General features: G+C 41.9%; 1 protein-coding gene across 1 annotated transcript; it reads right to left on the reverse strand.

Moving 5' to 3' along the window:
- Positions 1-218: 218 nt before the first annotated feature.
- LOC309374797 (mas-related G-protein coupled receptor member D-like) lies at positions 219-1169 on the reverse strand (the record flags this gene model as incomplete). The annotated part of the gene is made up of 1 exon (XM_081919977.1): positions 219-1169. One exon carries the CDS (start codon positions 1167-1169, stop codon positions 219-221), a length of 951 nt encoding a protein of 316 aa, XP_081776103.1.
- Between the last annotated feature and the right edge of the window lie 13865 nt (positions 1170-15034).

Consider the following 15034-nt stretch of genomic DNA (forward strand, 5'->3'; position numbering starts at 1 on the left):
ATCTTATTAGATATGGTAACTTTAAATAATCTGTACATGCATATATTTTTTTCAGAAAACAACAACAACTAGGAAATTCTTCTGCCACTTAGACCACAACTTCCATAACACCAGATAGAGGGCACAGACTGGGGAAAGGCTCAACTATACAGTAATAACAAAAGGAGAGAGCTTAAGCTTCTATGGAGGCTTCAATATTTATTTTCACTGGGGAACTCCTATTCCCCTTTGCTGTCTCCCTCCTCCTTTAAAACATTCTCAAGAATACTCTTAATTCTCTCCCGGGAATGATGACTCTTCTTCCTTCCTACCAGGAAATAAATCGCAGGATTAATGGTGCTGTTAAGAGAGGCACATATGAACGCATATTCTAGGAGGTAGGGATCTTTATGAAATAGAGCCAGGTACTGAACAGCATCCATTGGGATAGCAAGGAGGAGAAAGAAGAGGAGTGTAAGCAAAATGGCCATTATAAGCTTCCCCCGCTTACACTCATGTGGTTTTAAGTAGACCTTCATGGACAGGGTTACGGTGGAGAGGGACATTAACAGGGTGCAGAGCAGGGCAATGACAAGAAACTGGTAGGAGCTTAGATTGCAATATATCCTGGTTAGCCAGAGCGTGATGTGAATTCCAGAAGTCACAAAGGCAAGGATCCATATTGCGGCACACACGATGATGGACAGGTGCTTGTGCTTATGGAAGCGATACCAAATGGGGAAAAAGATGCACACAAACCTGTCAATGCTGATAACCGTCAGGAGAAGCTGGCTAGCACTGTATGTGAATAGGAAGCCAGTGTAAAACAATGACCTTAGAAGCTCAAAATGCAAGTAATGTGACTTACATACAACCCAATTCAAATCAATAGCAACTACAGCAGTCAGTACGCCAAAGTCAGCAATGGCGAGGTTCAGGACGTAGGTGGTGAAGTGATTCCTCTTGATGCGGAATGCCAGGAGCCAGATGACTGTCCCATTTCCCACAAATCCAAAAAGGCAGAGAAGCAAAGTGAAGGTGATCATGAAAAACATTGCTAAAGAACTAGCGGCACAGCTGGCCCTTGGATCACAGCTGTTATTTGTTGAGGACTCCGTGATACTTTGCGTTCCATTGTGTTCTTTTCCAGCATCCATCTGGGACAGAACTGACTGGCAGAAATTTGCCATCCTGGTCAGTTTCTGCTTTGATACTCCTTCTGCTGTGGAGATTCCTCCTAGAAGAAAAGAGAAGAGCTGGATTTGTTTCTTGCTTTGGGGCTAAATGTATAATGATGCTCCTCAAGTTCTCAGCTGGGTCTTCTTGGATCCCCACTATTGATCAAAGTTAAAAGCGATTTAGATAATTTCAGATCTGTGTTATTTTCAGATCAGTTCATATTCATACTACACTCCTCCAGAGAAAATTTCTCTGGTGCAGAGCGATTGCAGAAGGGACCACAAAAAATTAAAACGATAGAAATGAAAATATAGCTCCTTTCATTTAGAGAGTAATCCTACTCATAGGACAATTCAGGTGATGGAACTCAAAGAGTCATTTTTAATGCACCAGAAATTGTGTTCAAGCCCATCCAAATAGGAAGATGCATGCTGGACTTGCAACTTTCATGGTGTTGGAAACATACAAAGCTTTCATATTTGGAATATACCTTGCTTGTATTGTCTATACTAGGTTGAATCCATTTTAAATGAGTTACAATTAGTTTCCATTGAAATCAGTGGGACTTAAGTCATGGTTTGGGTCAGCTAACTTGGCTACCACTCCAATTTCCTTTGAATTCATTGGAACTTGAAGTGGGCATGGTGAGGATTGCATTGTGAGCTATTCCTTAACTCTAGCCTTCAGAAATTTCTTCCAACCAACTACTTTTTGACTAAAGCACACATTTCTGCATTTTATTTTCACTGATATATTTATTTCAATCCACAATTTCAATTAAATACAGTGGTACCTCGGGTTAAGAACTTTATTCGTTTTGGAGGTCCGTTCTTAACCTGAAACTGTTCTTAACCTGAGGTACCACTTTAGCTAATAGGGCCTCCTGCTGCTGCTGCGCCGCCGGAGCACAATTTCTGTTCTCATCCTGAAGCAAAGTTCTTAACCCGAGGTACTATTTCTGGGTTAGCGGAGTCTGTAACCTGAAGCATCTGTAACCTGAAGCGTCTGTAACCTGAAGCGTCTGTACCCCGAAGTACCACTGTATATGTGTTAGTTTAAGCATTCTTCAGTTGAAGAACTGCATCACAAAATTCAGATAAGTGTGAATTTTGAAGGACAGTTCTATTTCACTTCACTTATGGTTCCAGTAAGTGTTAATTTGACAGATTCAGCTTTAAATGCACATTGAAACAATTTCTCCCCCATTTCTTAGAATGAGGACTAAGAGGATGAGCCAAAGGCGTTAGAGAAAATATTATCTTTGAATAGGAATCAAAGAAAGAGTAAATGAGAGCATGTTGGAACCACAGGAGAATTGACCATTAATAAAAGTTGTCATGCACAGAATGTCCTACCTTTACAAATCACACCTGTTGGCTCACAACTGGGTATAGATATACTTCTGATGTTCTCCTCCTTGATTTTCAGGACCTCAAGCCATACATCTCCTTTCTGCTTCAAAAAAGTGCCAACTACAACATGCCCATGCATACTGAGCATACTACCTGGAGCCGGGAGGGTCAGGGATGGGCTTTATGTTCAGACAGGGTGGGGCACAATCTTCACATCATGATGAAATGTACAATAAATCCATTAGTTGGTGCCTCAATAACCAAGGTCAGGGCTCTGCAACTTTCTGTGTGGGCAGAAAAAAGATGCTTCTCAAATGTAAAGTCTCGAGGGAAGTTTGCACTTATCCTTGCAGGTTTTTCAAAGCATACTCCAACTCTCTAGGATGAGAATCTTATTTATTACCCTGATCTTATTTATTAACCTGATTTTGACCACCATGCCCTAACAAAGAAATGATTTTTGCTTGATCATATTATTCAATCCTATTCAATCAAATTACACATTCTAAAAATCTCAAATTAGACAAGACCCCCCTAAGACCCCCACACGTGCACCTGATAAACTGGTGATGACCCCTTTCCCTGTACTTACTACCTGGGCATCTTTTATTCATGGACAAAGGGCCCTTTATGAGGTGCATCTGAAATTCTCCTTCTTCCAGAATACAGTGGTACCTCAGGTTACATAAGCTTCAGGTTACAGACTCCTCTAACCCAGAAATAGTACCTCGGGTTCAGAACTTTGCTTCAGGATAAGAACAGAAATCGTGCTCCGGTGGCGTGGCAGCAGCAGGAGGCCCCATTAGCTAAAGTGGTGCTTCAGGTTACGAACAGTTTCAGGTTACGAACAGATCTCCGGAATGAATTAAGTACTTAACCCGAGGTACCACTGTACTGGAGTTCTGAATTGCCTTGTCTAGTTTCTTGTTTTTGATCTCTAAACTTCCCCCACTCTTTCCTGCAGAGCTTTCTGTTCCTTTCAGTTACTTCATTCCACCCTCTCTCTATATCCTCAAATCACGTAGGGCCATTGATTTTAAAAAATGTTTGTGTGGGGAGAAAACTTAATACGTGATTATATGAAGAAAATTGTGAGCATTTGAGAAGTATTGCTCTCAAAAGCAAACACCTATGCTTGGAATAAGATAAGTACAGCCTTGACTCCCAAAGGAAGCTGTGTTATCATGCGGCAAATTGCTGAATCATTCAGCCCAGTATTGTCTTTTGGGGGGCTGCTATCTAAGATCCTTTTAACTAGAGAGTGAACCTAGGAAATTATACTTGCCATATTTTTGCTCTATCATTGGATTAAGATCATTTTGCCCCCTTTGAACCACACAAATTTCCTTTAGAATACCATGTCCCCTTTAGTATGCTTTGCCTGGTAAATGGTTCTGAGTTACTGATATTTTCCTTCATACATTATGAGAGGAAATGATTTTCATTCTGCCATGTAAGTATTTCCTGACTTCTTTCTCCCATTAAATGTGCAGCGCATAAATGAATTCCTCTCACCCCGCCCCATTGTACTTTTGCAGAAGCCAGTTGCAGCAAGTTCTGCTCATGACTTCTGCTAAAGCTTTGTACGAGGCCACAGAAACAACTCCCATTTGCCTTCCCGACTTCTCTTCAACCCCCCTAAAACTTAACAAGCAAAGATTCGCAGCAACATTAAATAATGAATAGACAACGAAGTCAGAACTAATTTCAGCACGTAAAACCTTAGAGCTTCTCATCTTAATTATTTTTCCCTTTTAATAAACACTACTATTCTGAATCGTAGCTGTCATAGAATCACAGAATCACAGAAATGTACAGTTGTAATCGGGTGGCACTGTGGATTAAACCACAGAGCCTAGGACTTGCTGATCAGAAGGTTGGGGGTTTGAATCCCTGCGATGGGGTGAGCTCCCGTTGCTCGGTCCCTGCTCCTGCCAACCTAGCTGTTAGAAAGCACGTTAAAGTGCAAATAGATAAATAGGCACTGTTCCGGCGGGAAGGTAAACGGCGTTTCCCTGCGCTGCTCTGGTTCGCCAGAAGCAGCCTTGTCATGCTGGCCACATGACCCAGAAGCTATACGCCAGCTCCCTCAGCCAATAAAGCGAGATGAGCGCCACAACTCCAGAGTTGGTCCTAATGGACATAATGGTCAGGGGTCCCTTCACCCAGTGGCGTAGCGTGGGTTATCAGCACCCGGGGCAAGGCAAGTAATTTGCGCCCCCTAACCCATGGATTTGCACCCCCTAACATGTGGATTTCCCTAACCCCCAGATGTTGCGCCCGGTGCGGCCGGCCCCCCCTGCACCCCCCACGCTACGCCACTGAATTAAGTTATAAGTAAGAAAAGGTCGAAATTTAAGCAACACTACGTTTAATTTTAAGGTATGAGCAATTGATAAAAATTGTTTTAAATTTAGAAGTATAATATTTGGAAAGTACAAAATAAGGTATGAAACAAGGTAATAATTTGCTGACATTCTTATTATAAATAATGCAGGGTAAGGAGATGTGAGGAAGTCCAATCAGTTATATAAGAAAAGTTGTACTGAATGGTTGGTTATATTTTTCTCTTTTTTCTTTTTTCTTTTTTATTTCTTTCTTTCTATATGGCTCTTTGGTATTTTGGTTCTGGCTTTTTGGTGTAGGGATCTTGTATTATGTATTTGAAAATTTAATAAAATATTTATAAAAAAATAAATGAATATTTTTATGGGTGTGGACAATGAGGAGCGTTTCTTATGCTTAATATCTGCAACACATTGAGTGCTCGTCCAGAAAAGTTGAGACTCACCCTCCAGTGCTATGCTCATGAGGCGCTTTCCTTCTCGTTGCTTAGGACTTCGTAGCAGCGGGGGAACCGCCAAAAAAGCCCCTTCGGGCGCACGGGAGGAGCGAGCCGCCCGCTTTCCCGCCCTCGCCGGCCTCCTGGGGCGCACACAGCGCTCGCGCCCTCCGCAGCCCGCCCAAACGCGCGCCAATGCCGGGCGACGCGCCCCCTCCGGGAAGCGCGACGTAGGCGCCGCTCCTGCACCCGACGGCCTTTTCTGCAGGGCTTCTAGCTGCAAGCGAGTGTGCGCGCAGAAGGCGGCGCCTGGGCTGGGGAGCGCGCAGCCTCGTCCTTTCCTTCGCAGCCAGCACTGTGAGAGAGAGAGTGAGCCACCAGGACCAGGTAGGGGCAGAGAGCTCCGAGTGCGCCCCCAAAAATGTTGCGCCCGGTGCGGCTGGCACCCCTTGCACCCCCCACGCTACGCCACTGCCTTCACCTTTAGCTTAATCCCAAAGGATCATCTTTTCCTCACTTGTTTCAAGTTCTCTGCACATTCGAAAAGAGAGAAGGTTATGTTGATATCAAATAATGGATAGAACCAAACTTTGCAGATATAACCACTGACTAATCAATGGATACAAAAAATAAATAAATCACATCGCCATCTTGGTTGAAGGCCATCACTGCCTCCGGTGGAACTTGGATGTGAGGCTGAGGAAGGGTGAAGCTCTCTCAGGTGAGAGCTAGAAGGATTCAAGCCTCTGTATATGGATTGACGATGAAGATAAAATGGTGATAAAGGCATACATATACTTATATGTGTGTTTTGTTTTGTTTTGTTTTGTTTTGTTTGCCTCCCCTCCCCTCCCCTTCCCTTCCCTTCCCTCCCCTCCCCTCCCTTTTCTTTTTTATTATTCCTTTCCAGATTAGTTGGATAATATATTGTATTGTATAATAAGTTGAAAACCTTCAATAAAATTGATTAAAAATAAATAAATAAAATACAGTGGTACCTCTGGATATGAACGGGATCTGTTCCGGAGCCCCGTTCGCATCCTAAAGTAAACGTAACACACGACTGCATGTCTGCGTCCGGGTCACCGCAGAGCGGAATCCAAAAATACTTAACTTGAAGCTACTTTAACCCGAGGTATGACTGTATGCCTCACAAAGAATACCCTATCTTCTACAGTAACCCTGTGTTTGCTGACAAGTGGGAGTAGACAAGAGTCTGATTTTCTCCTCCTAGAATGACAGGATCTTGAGTCGTAAGTCCCCTCTCTTCTTCCAAAAGCACTTGTCTATCCAGCTCTTTCCATCCAGAACTGAGCACACAAGCTTGAGCAGAGGATTTCGGGAAGAGGCTTTATGCATTTACATCATGATGAATGAGCAAATAATTGGTATATGTCCAATTAGCAAAGCCAGGGCTCTTCTGCATTTCCTGGGTGCTCCAGAAATTGCCTGTGCACAGGAGAAATTGCTGCCCAAAGTCTCAAGAGTGGTGTGTGCTTTATACATGCAATTCAATTCAAAGTGCTTTCCAGCGCTTTGTGCAATTTGAACATAGTGCTCTTAGCACATAGATCTGATCTCTGGGCTCCGCAAAACACAAATTTTAAGTAGAAAGCTCAATCATACAAATGTCCACTTTCAAACTCTGATGGCACGGAAGAGAAATGAACCACAAATTTGACCACCAAGAGATGGGCAGAACTGGAACTGCAGTCCTATAACATTCTTGGTTTAATGGTAGCATTAGGAATCTGCATCATTATATTAGGATTATTATTAATTTCATTTCTATACTGCTTTATATTTTTAAAGAAAAAAAATCTAAGTGGTTTCTAACCCACATTAAAACTGTCCAGCATAGATCCAGTGGGTGGGGGTCACTTCAATGGTGCACACCATCCGGGGTACCATTGAGGTACGTTCCACCACTAGAACTGTACAAAGTAAATTTATTCTTCATGCCCAAAGAGTGATATTGATGCACTGGAAAGAGAAGTCTATGTCCCTCTTTAGTGAATGGTTTGCATATATGACAACATTTGCAACTTATGAATGGATTGCTTACGGACATAAAATTTGTATGGACAAATATAATGTTATTTGGAATGCATGTATTAAAAATATAGTAGGTTATAAATAACCACATGCGTACTTGGATCATAATAATTTTCATTTCATTGAAATACTTTCATTTTTAAGGGATACATTCAAAGTAACATAATTAGCAGAAAAGTAGTATATTATCTTAAAGATTTCAAAATAAAACATTGCAAAGGAAGTCAGCTACAGAATGCACATTTAATGCAGCAATGAATTGAATTTATTTATTACGGTCGGTGACCAGCTTGTGAAACACAACATGTTTCGCTTCCTGTTGAGTGTGTTCCTTTTGTAAATTGAGTACCCCGCTGCTATGGGAAAGCACGCCTTGGTTTAAGAACAATTTGGTTTAAGAATGGACTTCCGGAATGGATTAAGTTTGTAAACCAAGGTACCACTGTATAGCATTAAAGTTTGAAGCACGCCTTGGTTTAAGAACAATTTGGTTTAAGAATGGACTTCCGGAATGGATTAAGTTCGTAAACCAAGGTACCACTGTATAGCATTAAAGGTTGAAGTCATATCCGTGAAGGGCATCAAAGGTGACATGGGGAATAATCCTTCCTCTCTACAGCATTCCTCTTCCTGGAAAAGTGTGCCATCATGCTTTCCCTACAACAACCACTCTTCTTTCTACAAGTTTGTTAATAAATCAATGGTTTAATGCTGGAGTTAATGCAAGCACACAGAGCCTAGGACTTGGCGATCAGAAGGTCAGCGGTTGGAATCCCCGCAACGTGGTGAGCTCCCGTTGCTCGGTCCCTGCTCCTGCCAACCTAGCAGTTTGAAAGCACGTCAAAGTGCAAGTAGATAAATAGGTACCGCTCAGGCAGGAAGGTAAACGGCGTTTCTGTGTGGTGCTCTGGTTCGCCAGAAGCGGCTTAGTCATGCTGGCCGCATGACCTGGAAGCTGTATGCCAGCTCCCTCGGCCAATAAAGCGAGATGAGCACTGCAACCCCAGAGTGGACCTAATGGTCAGGAGTCCCTTTACCTTTACTAGAAAGCCAAACTCTATTACAGAGTAACAGCTCATATAAACTTCTGCAAAGTTAAAGGGGATGACTGGAAACATAAGGAGGAGGTAAGAGAGTAGAATGAACAAATAGGTTTTTAAGAGCAGCTGGTGTTGTGATTTAAAAGAGATTCCGACTAAAAGTGTCACAGTGGAGACAATCATGAATTTTGTGGAAATTAACATGTTGATCATGAAGCAGAGCGTTAGGAAAGAACTGGCAAAGGGATCAGTAATATCCAGAGCAACTTGGATTCCAGAGAGTAGGAAAGCAAAGACCCATATTATGGCACATGCTTTGAAGGACAACTCTCGGGCCAGGCTGAGACTGTGCCTATTTGGAAATAGGACAGACCCACAGAGGTGAATGCTGATTCCAGTCAGTAGAAGTTGACCAACGGTGTACAGAGACTGGAACAGCTCCCAAAACACAGATTGGACAACATAACTTGTTTTGTAAATACTTAGTGTTATGTACTAAAGTTCTCACCCAGGGCCAGCAGGGGAATACTGTAAATAGTTTTCACTCAGGTCCACATTTGCAAATAAGGAATTGAAAGTGATGTTCAGTGATTGGATAGTTACAGAAAGTTGTTACTGTTGCTTTGTAGTTGAGCTCTATATAAGCAGATTGGTTGAACCCTTCAGCCCAGTTCTGCTCTGGGCCTGTGAATAAACAAGAGCTGATTGAAGAATCGCTGTGTCGTCTGATATGTTCACCCACAACTTAACACTTAGAACATGAGTTATAAAAAATGAGAAAGGGGGGAAAGGAGTATAAGCAAGTCAGCAACAGTAAAATTCATCATGTAGGTCTTGAAAGAATTCCTTTTTATATGGAAGCCAAGAAGCCAGATGATGGCTCCATTTGCTAGAAATCCCCAAATGCAGATAATAATAATGATGATCCAGATAGAAAAATCTGCCATGTTCTCATAGAAATATACAATGAAGCCAAGAAAATTGTGATGTTCATGCAGGCCACTACTGCCATCCTTGTTCTGTTTAAAACTGACCATTATCCTCAGATGTTTTCTTTTGGCACGTTGATTCCTCTTCCACTATAGATAGCCCTGCAATGCAAAAAGAGATGGTTCAATTCAGTTCCTGCTGTCACTCTAACAAAGTAATGCACCACAAGGCTCTAGCAATCTATTTATTAGTGCTTTGCCCAAACCTGCCCTCCAAATTCTCTGTTCCTCTCACCCCCATTAAGGGGCAGGGGTGACATCTAGCCCTCAGTATTGTGGGTACCCACCACCATAGCGCAGACATGTGATGTCACAGGCATACGCCTGCAGGTAGTGCATATGATGTCAAACACACCACATGCAGCTGTCTGCCTGTGACATCATACATCTGCATAGTGGCAGTGGTGACGGGCTCCTCTTCCCTTCTGCCAGGATTCCCATTCTGTTTGTCTTCAGTTCCCTGTGTTTCTCCCCCCAGCCACTATCTCTTGCAGTGATTTTACTGTGTATCCTCCACCTTTCTGTCTCCCTGGTCCCTGAAATTCTCATCTATACACCTGCTTGCTCATGTGTGCTCCCTCTTGACTCTCTCAAGAAATGCAGCCAACTGTCTTTTAATTCCTCAGCTGTGTGCGTTGCTCACTTCTGCATGCATTGCTAGGAAAGAAGGATGTGTGCTTTCTGCTAGGCTAATCAATCCTGATAGCAGCTGCAAAACCAGTCTCTCTCTCTCTCTCTCTCTCTCTCTCTCTCTCTCTCTCTCTCTCTCACACACACACACACACACACACACACACACACACAGAGAGAGAGAGAGAGAGAGAGAGATTGTTCCAAATTATAATACTTGAAATTCATATACAGCTTTGGCTGTTCCTGTTAACCAAGGAACCCACAATTCTCTGACTTCACATTTTGGAATAAGATACATGCAAGAGGCGTTCTATGGATGGATAATTATCATTAGCCATTACAGGTGAGTGGTTTTTGCCTATATAATTTTACATTTGGATGATATCTAGATTTGTTATTTTTATTATGTAGTAATATTGTCTCATCTTTCTTTTTTTTAAAAAAAAAATGCAAGTGTTGTTACTGCACATATTCTGCAATTTATCTTTCTACTGCTTATTGTTTAGAAATTATATTTTGATATTTTAAAGATAGGTTACACTGGGGATGTGTATGTGTGGTCCTGACATGCAATCAGGACCACTGAAGAAGACTTGAAGGTCAAAACATGTTTGGCCATGTTTAGATGCTCCTTAGTTATTCAGGTCATTTTGGGGGGCAATCCTATTGCAGGGTCATCAGGGATAAGCAGCTGAGGAGACAATGGATCTCTGGCTCAGGTGGCTGATTCCTGGCTCAGCTGACATTTACCGTATTTTTTGCTCTATAAGACTCACTTTTTCTGTCCTAAAAAGTAAGAGGAAATGTGTGTGTGTCTTATGGAGTGAATGCAGGCTGCGAGGCTATCCCAGAAGCCAGAACAGCAAGAGGGATTGCTGCTTTCACTGTGCAGTGATCCCTCTTTCTGTTCTGGCTTCTGAGATTCAGGATATTTTTTTTCTTATTTTCCTCCTCAAAAACTAGGTGCGTCTTGTGGTCTGGTGTGTCTTATAGAGCAAAAAATACAGTAGTTCCCAACCCCAAGTCAGCTGAAGATTTGCCAGTGTAACTTTTTCATTCTGGTTTTGCCAAGGCTCTGCCAACAGAGCAAAAGGTGGCTTAGCAGGGATCAGTATAAGTTCCCCGAAGGGAGAATTCTGGGGGTTTGGTGAGGACAGGACCAGATTAGAAAGACATAGGATAGCTCCTAAGCCCATTCAGCTTGGTCACATGGCACTGATACCCAGAATAGAACACAAATTCTAAACGCTCGTTTTCCCTCTGCTAGACTTAAGGCAGAGCTCCAGCAGCAGCCCCACAAATGAATGGGCTGCAGATTTCACATAATTTTACACTTCTTTCCATAGGATTTCTTCCTTCAAATTTAACTGTTAATTAATCTTTTTATTAGCATTTGTTATATACAATTATGTGCAATAGATTCTTGGCTAATTGTGCTTCCTGTGCACCCTAGATTCGTAATGCATGGCTTTCAAACTGTTTGGGTTTCTCTGCAAATACACAAATTGAGTAGAACTGGAGGGAAAAAAATGGTAGAGCACACATTCTGGCAGCAAATCACTGTCCCTGCATTAGATCTCCAGGGGGCTGCAACACCCATGTATGCTTTTAGCTTGCAACTCCAGGTTTAGCACTATCTCTCTCTCTTTCCCCTCCAGCTTGTTTCTTACATTCTCCCAGCAAACAGCAGATCTTTACAAAAGCATCCTTTGCTTGAGGCAGGGGGAGGTGTGTTCCCAACCTCAAGAAATATAAAGCTGCTTCTTGGCTGCTGAAAATGTAACTGGCTTATTTAGAAGGATGCTTCATTCTCCTAACCTCTGCTCTGCTGCTGCAACTGCAACCTCACTCTCTTATGTATTGACAGAATGTACCTGGATGTCTCACCCAGGGGACTACCATGGCACATTCAACGTTTGCTTGGCATTTGAAAATGGTACTGTCTCTGTGTGTCTCTGAAAACTTGCTTCTTTCAGCAAATAATAATAATAATAATAATAATAATAATAATAATAATAATAATAATAATATATTTATACTCCACCCATTCCAACAAAATATTAAAATGCAATAGTCCTTCAGATATTAAAAGCTTCCCTAAACAGGTCTGCCTTCAGATGTCTCCTAAAAGTCTGGTAGTTGTTTTCCCCCCCCTTTGACATCTGGTGGGAGGGTGTTCCACAGGGTGGGCACCACTACCAAGAAGGCCCTCTGCCTGGTTCCCTGTACCTTTGCTTCTTGCAGTGAGGGAACCACTGGAAGGCCCTCGGAGCTGGACATCAGTGTCCGGGCTCAACGATGAGGGTGGAGATGCTTCTTCAGGTATACTGGAGCGAGGTCATTTAGGGCTTTAAAGGTCAGCACCAAAGCTACTAGAAGCAAGGCTGTTCCCATCACAGGCCTTCATAAATCATCCTTCAGGCATTAGCATATGAAGTTGGCTTAAGGAGGCTCCCCTTGTGATATAATCAGACTGTTGATCAGTCTAACCTTGCATCTCTCTCCTTTCTTCAGAGCAGCAGCGACTCCCGTGTCCCAGCCATCCTTTTCAAGCTAACCCCCTCAATATCCAGCAACTTGGAATTAACCTGGGACATTCTCCATGCAAGGACTGTATGCTTCCAATGAGTTATGGGATTTCTCCTCTTTTCACGTGCCTGAGATGAAGAACAGATCAGCAATCTTCATAGATGATGAGAAATCAAAAGTGTAGAGCAATATCTTGTGATGCAAAGAGAGGACATGCAGAAATATTTCTGTACACCTCAAGTCCCAAGCAGGAGAGGAAACTGGGTTGTTTTTGAAATTCATGGCAAGATGAGGAATGGAAAGTCCCACCCACCCTTCATCATGACTTTATCAGTTGCCAGATTCATAGCACAAGAGAAAAATGCTCCATTTCTGGTCAACAAGATAAGCATCTATGAATTGAAGAGGAAGAGACCCTTCTTGTGCAAGACTAGCTATAATCTTCAGAAAGGTGCAGAGTCTCAGCCCATTAGATTAACCTCAGTAAAAACTCAGCTATCTCCTAGTTGTTGAGAAAAACGGCTCCTGGATTTTCTGGGTGAAGAAATTCCTGGCAGATATGGGTACTATTGTCCAAAATGTTTTCACCACTTTACGAGTTGATTCTCTCTGCCCATTTTCTTTTGCACAAGTATTTTAAATACGTTCTTAAAAGATTTTTAAAGGTGACTTAATATTACCAGCTTGTCTGATCCATCCTAGCACAGCTTGACCCTGAGCAACATAGTGCAGTAAGCAGGAAGGATACTCCATTAAAATAACAGCATATAAAATAGAAGCAAGAAAACAGCTTTGCATTAAAATGAGTTCTTTTCTCTATATTAATTTACTCCAGTAAGTATGTGGATATGTAGCAAAGAACCAGCACCACCCACAAAGAAAAGTCAAGTTAAAGTTTAATAAAAACAACAACTGACAAGTTGTGAAATATTGCAACTATTCATTTAAAATGGTGATAGTATGATACAAAATAGAAAAATCATATGAAAATGATTACAGTACAACAGATGAAATATCCTTCTAATAGCTTCCATCCATACCTTCCATAAACATTGTCCTGGGAGGATATAATATGTTAACTACACTATGGATCTCCTTTTCCCTTTTTGGGGAACTGGAGTTGAAGGGAGTTGAAGGGAAGACCTGAATTTTGAAATGATTCTGGTGGTCTGCTTCTTCTCTACAGCAACACAGGGCCCAGGAAATAAGTCCCAAATGGAAATAACTAATGCCTGAAAGGCTCACACCTCCAAAAGGGATGAACAGTTCCAAACTAGCCAGTTGAGTTGAAAGGTATAATATAGCGTAATGTAGGTATGCTTTATGTTATGAAAATAAGGCATTGTGTTATGTGTATGCACTGTGTAAATGTAAATGTATGCGTTCTATATGTTAATAAAATATTTTAATTAGGAAAAAAAATGAAAGCCAAAATGAAGAGATGGCTTAAAATCACACTGGGAAGTTGGTTCTAAGACCACAGAGCAATTTACATAAATGCGTGGTTCTCATTGTACACATTTTCATTTGTAGGTTCTGCTTCTTAGAAGACCCTCTGGAGAGCAACCTTCATGCTTCCCCAAGAACAATCCATTTTTTGTCTCCCAACTAGGTAATAGAGTAATGGCCTAGTGCTGCAGTTGCAGATAGCCGCTAGGAAGTAAAGCACTTGTGTAAAATAAGGATGCCAAAATACGTCAGTGTTGAAAATGACAGTCCACAGGTAACTAAAGAAAAGGGAGTAGAGAAGAGTGAGCAAGATCACATTTAAAAACTTTCCCAGTTTCTGTCATTGTGATTTCAATGAAATTTTGATGAAAGTTGTCAGAGTGGAGATAGTCATGATCTTCAGGGAGATGGCGTTGACAATGAAACTGGGTCTTAGGAAAAAAATTACAGGGTCATCAGTAACACCGGAAACAGTTTGAATCCCAGTGAACAAGAAGGAGAGGACCCAAATGATGGCACATGCCTTGGTGTTTGTGTGTGATGACTGATTGACACCTTTCAAAATTGGAAAGAGGAAAGACCCACAGAGGTCCGCACTGATGGTTGTCAACAGTAGTTGAGCAGTCAGGTACATAAACCAAATACGACCATTGAAAACTTCAGAGAAAACAAGGAAGCTAAGATCATCTGGTGTATTGCTATCCACAATGCACAGCATCCAGAAAACAAAGTACAACATGAGGACTCCCAAGTAAGCAACAGCCAAGTTCAACATGTAGGTCTTGAAAGGAATCTTCATTCTGGAGCTGAAGAACCATGATGACTATTCCATTGCCCACAAGTCCAAAAATGGTGGTAAATAAACTAATATACCCAATTGTGGTGATCACACAGGGTCCCCAGACGTTTGACAGTCTATTGATCCCTGTGGCACCACTATGATCACTTTCCCGCTGCCACCAACCCGTTTCTCTCAGGTACACACTAAGTCCAGACAGTTGTTAACATTAAAACAAATAATCAAGTTTATTTTATAAGCATGAACAA

This window comes from Podarcis melisellensis (genome assembly GCF_964234715.1).
Source record: "Podarcis melisellensis genome assembly, chromosome: 7".
Classification (NCBI taxonomy): Eukaryota; Metazoa; Chordata; class Lepidosauria; order Squamata; family Lacertidae; genus Podarcis; species Podarcis melisellensis.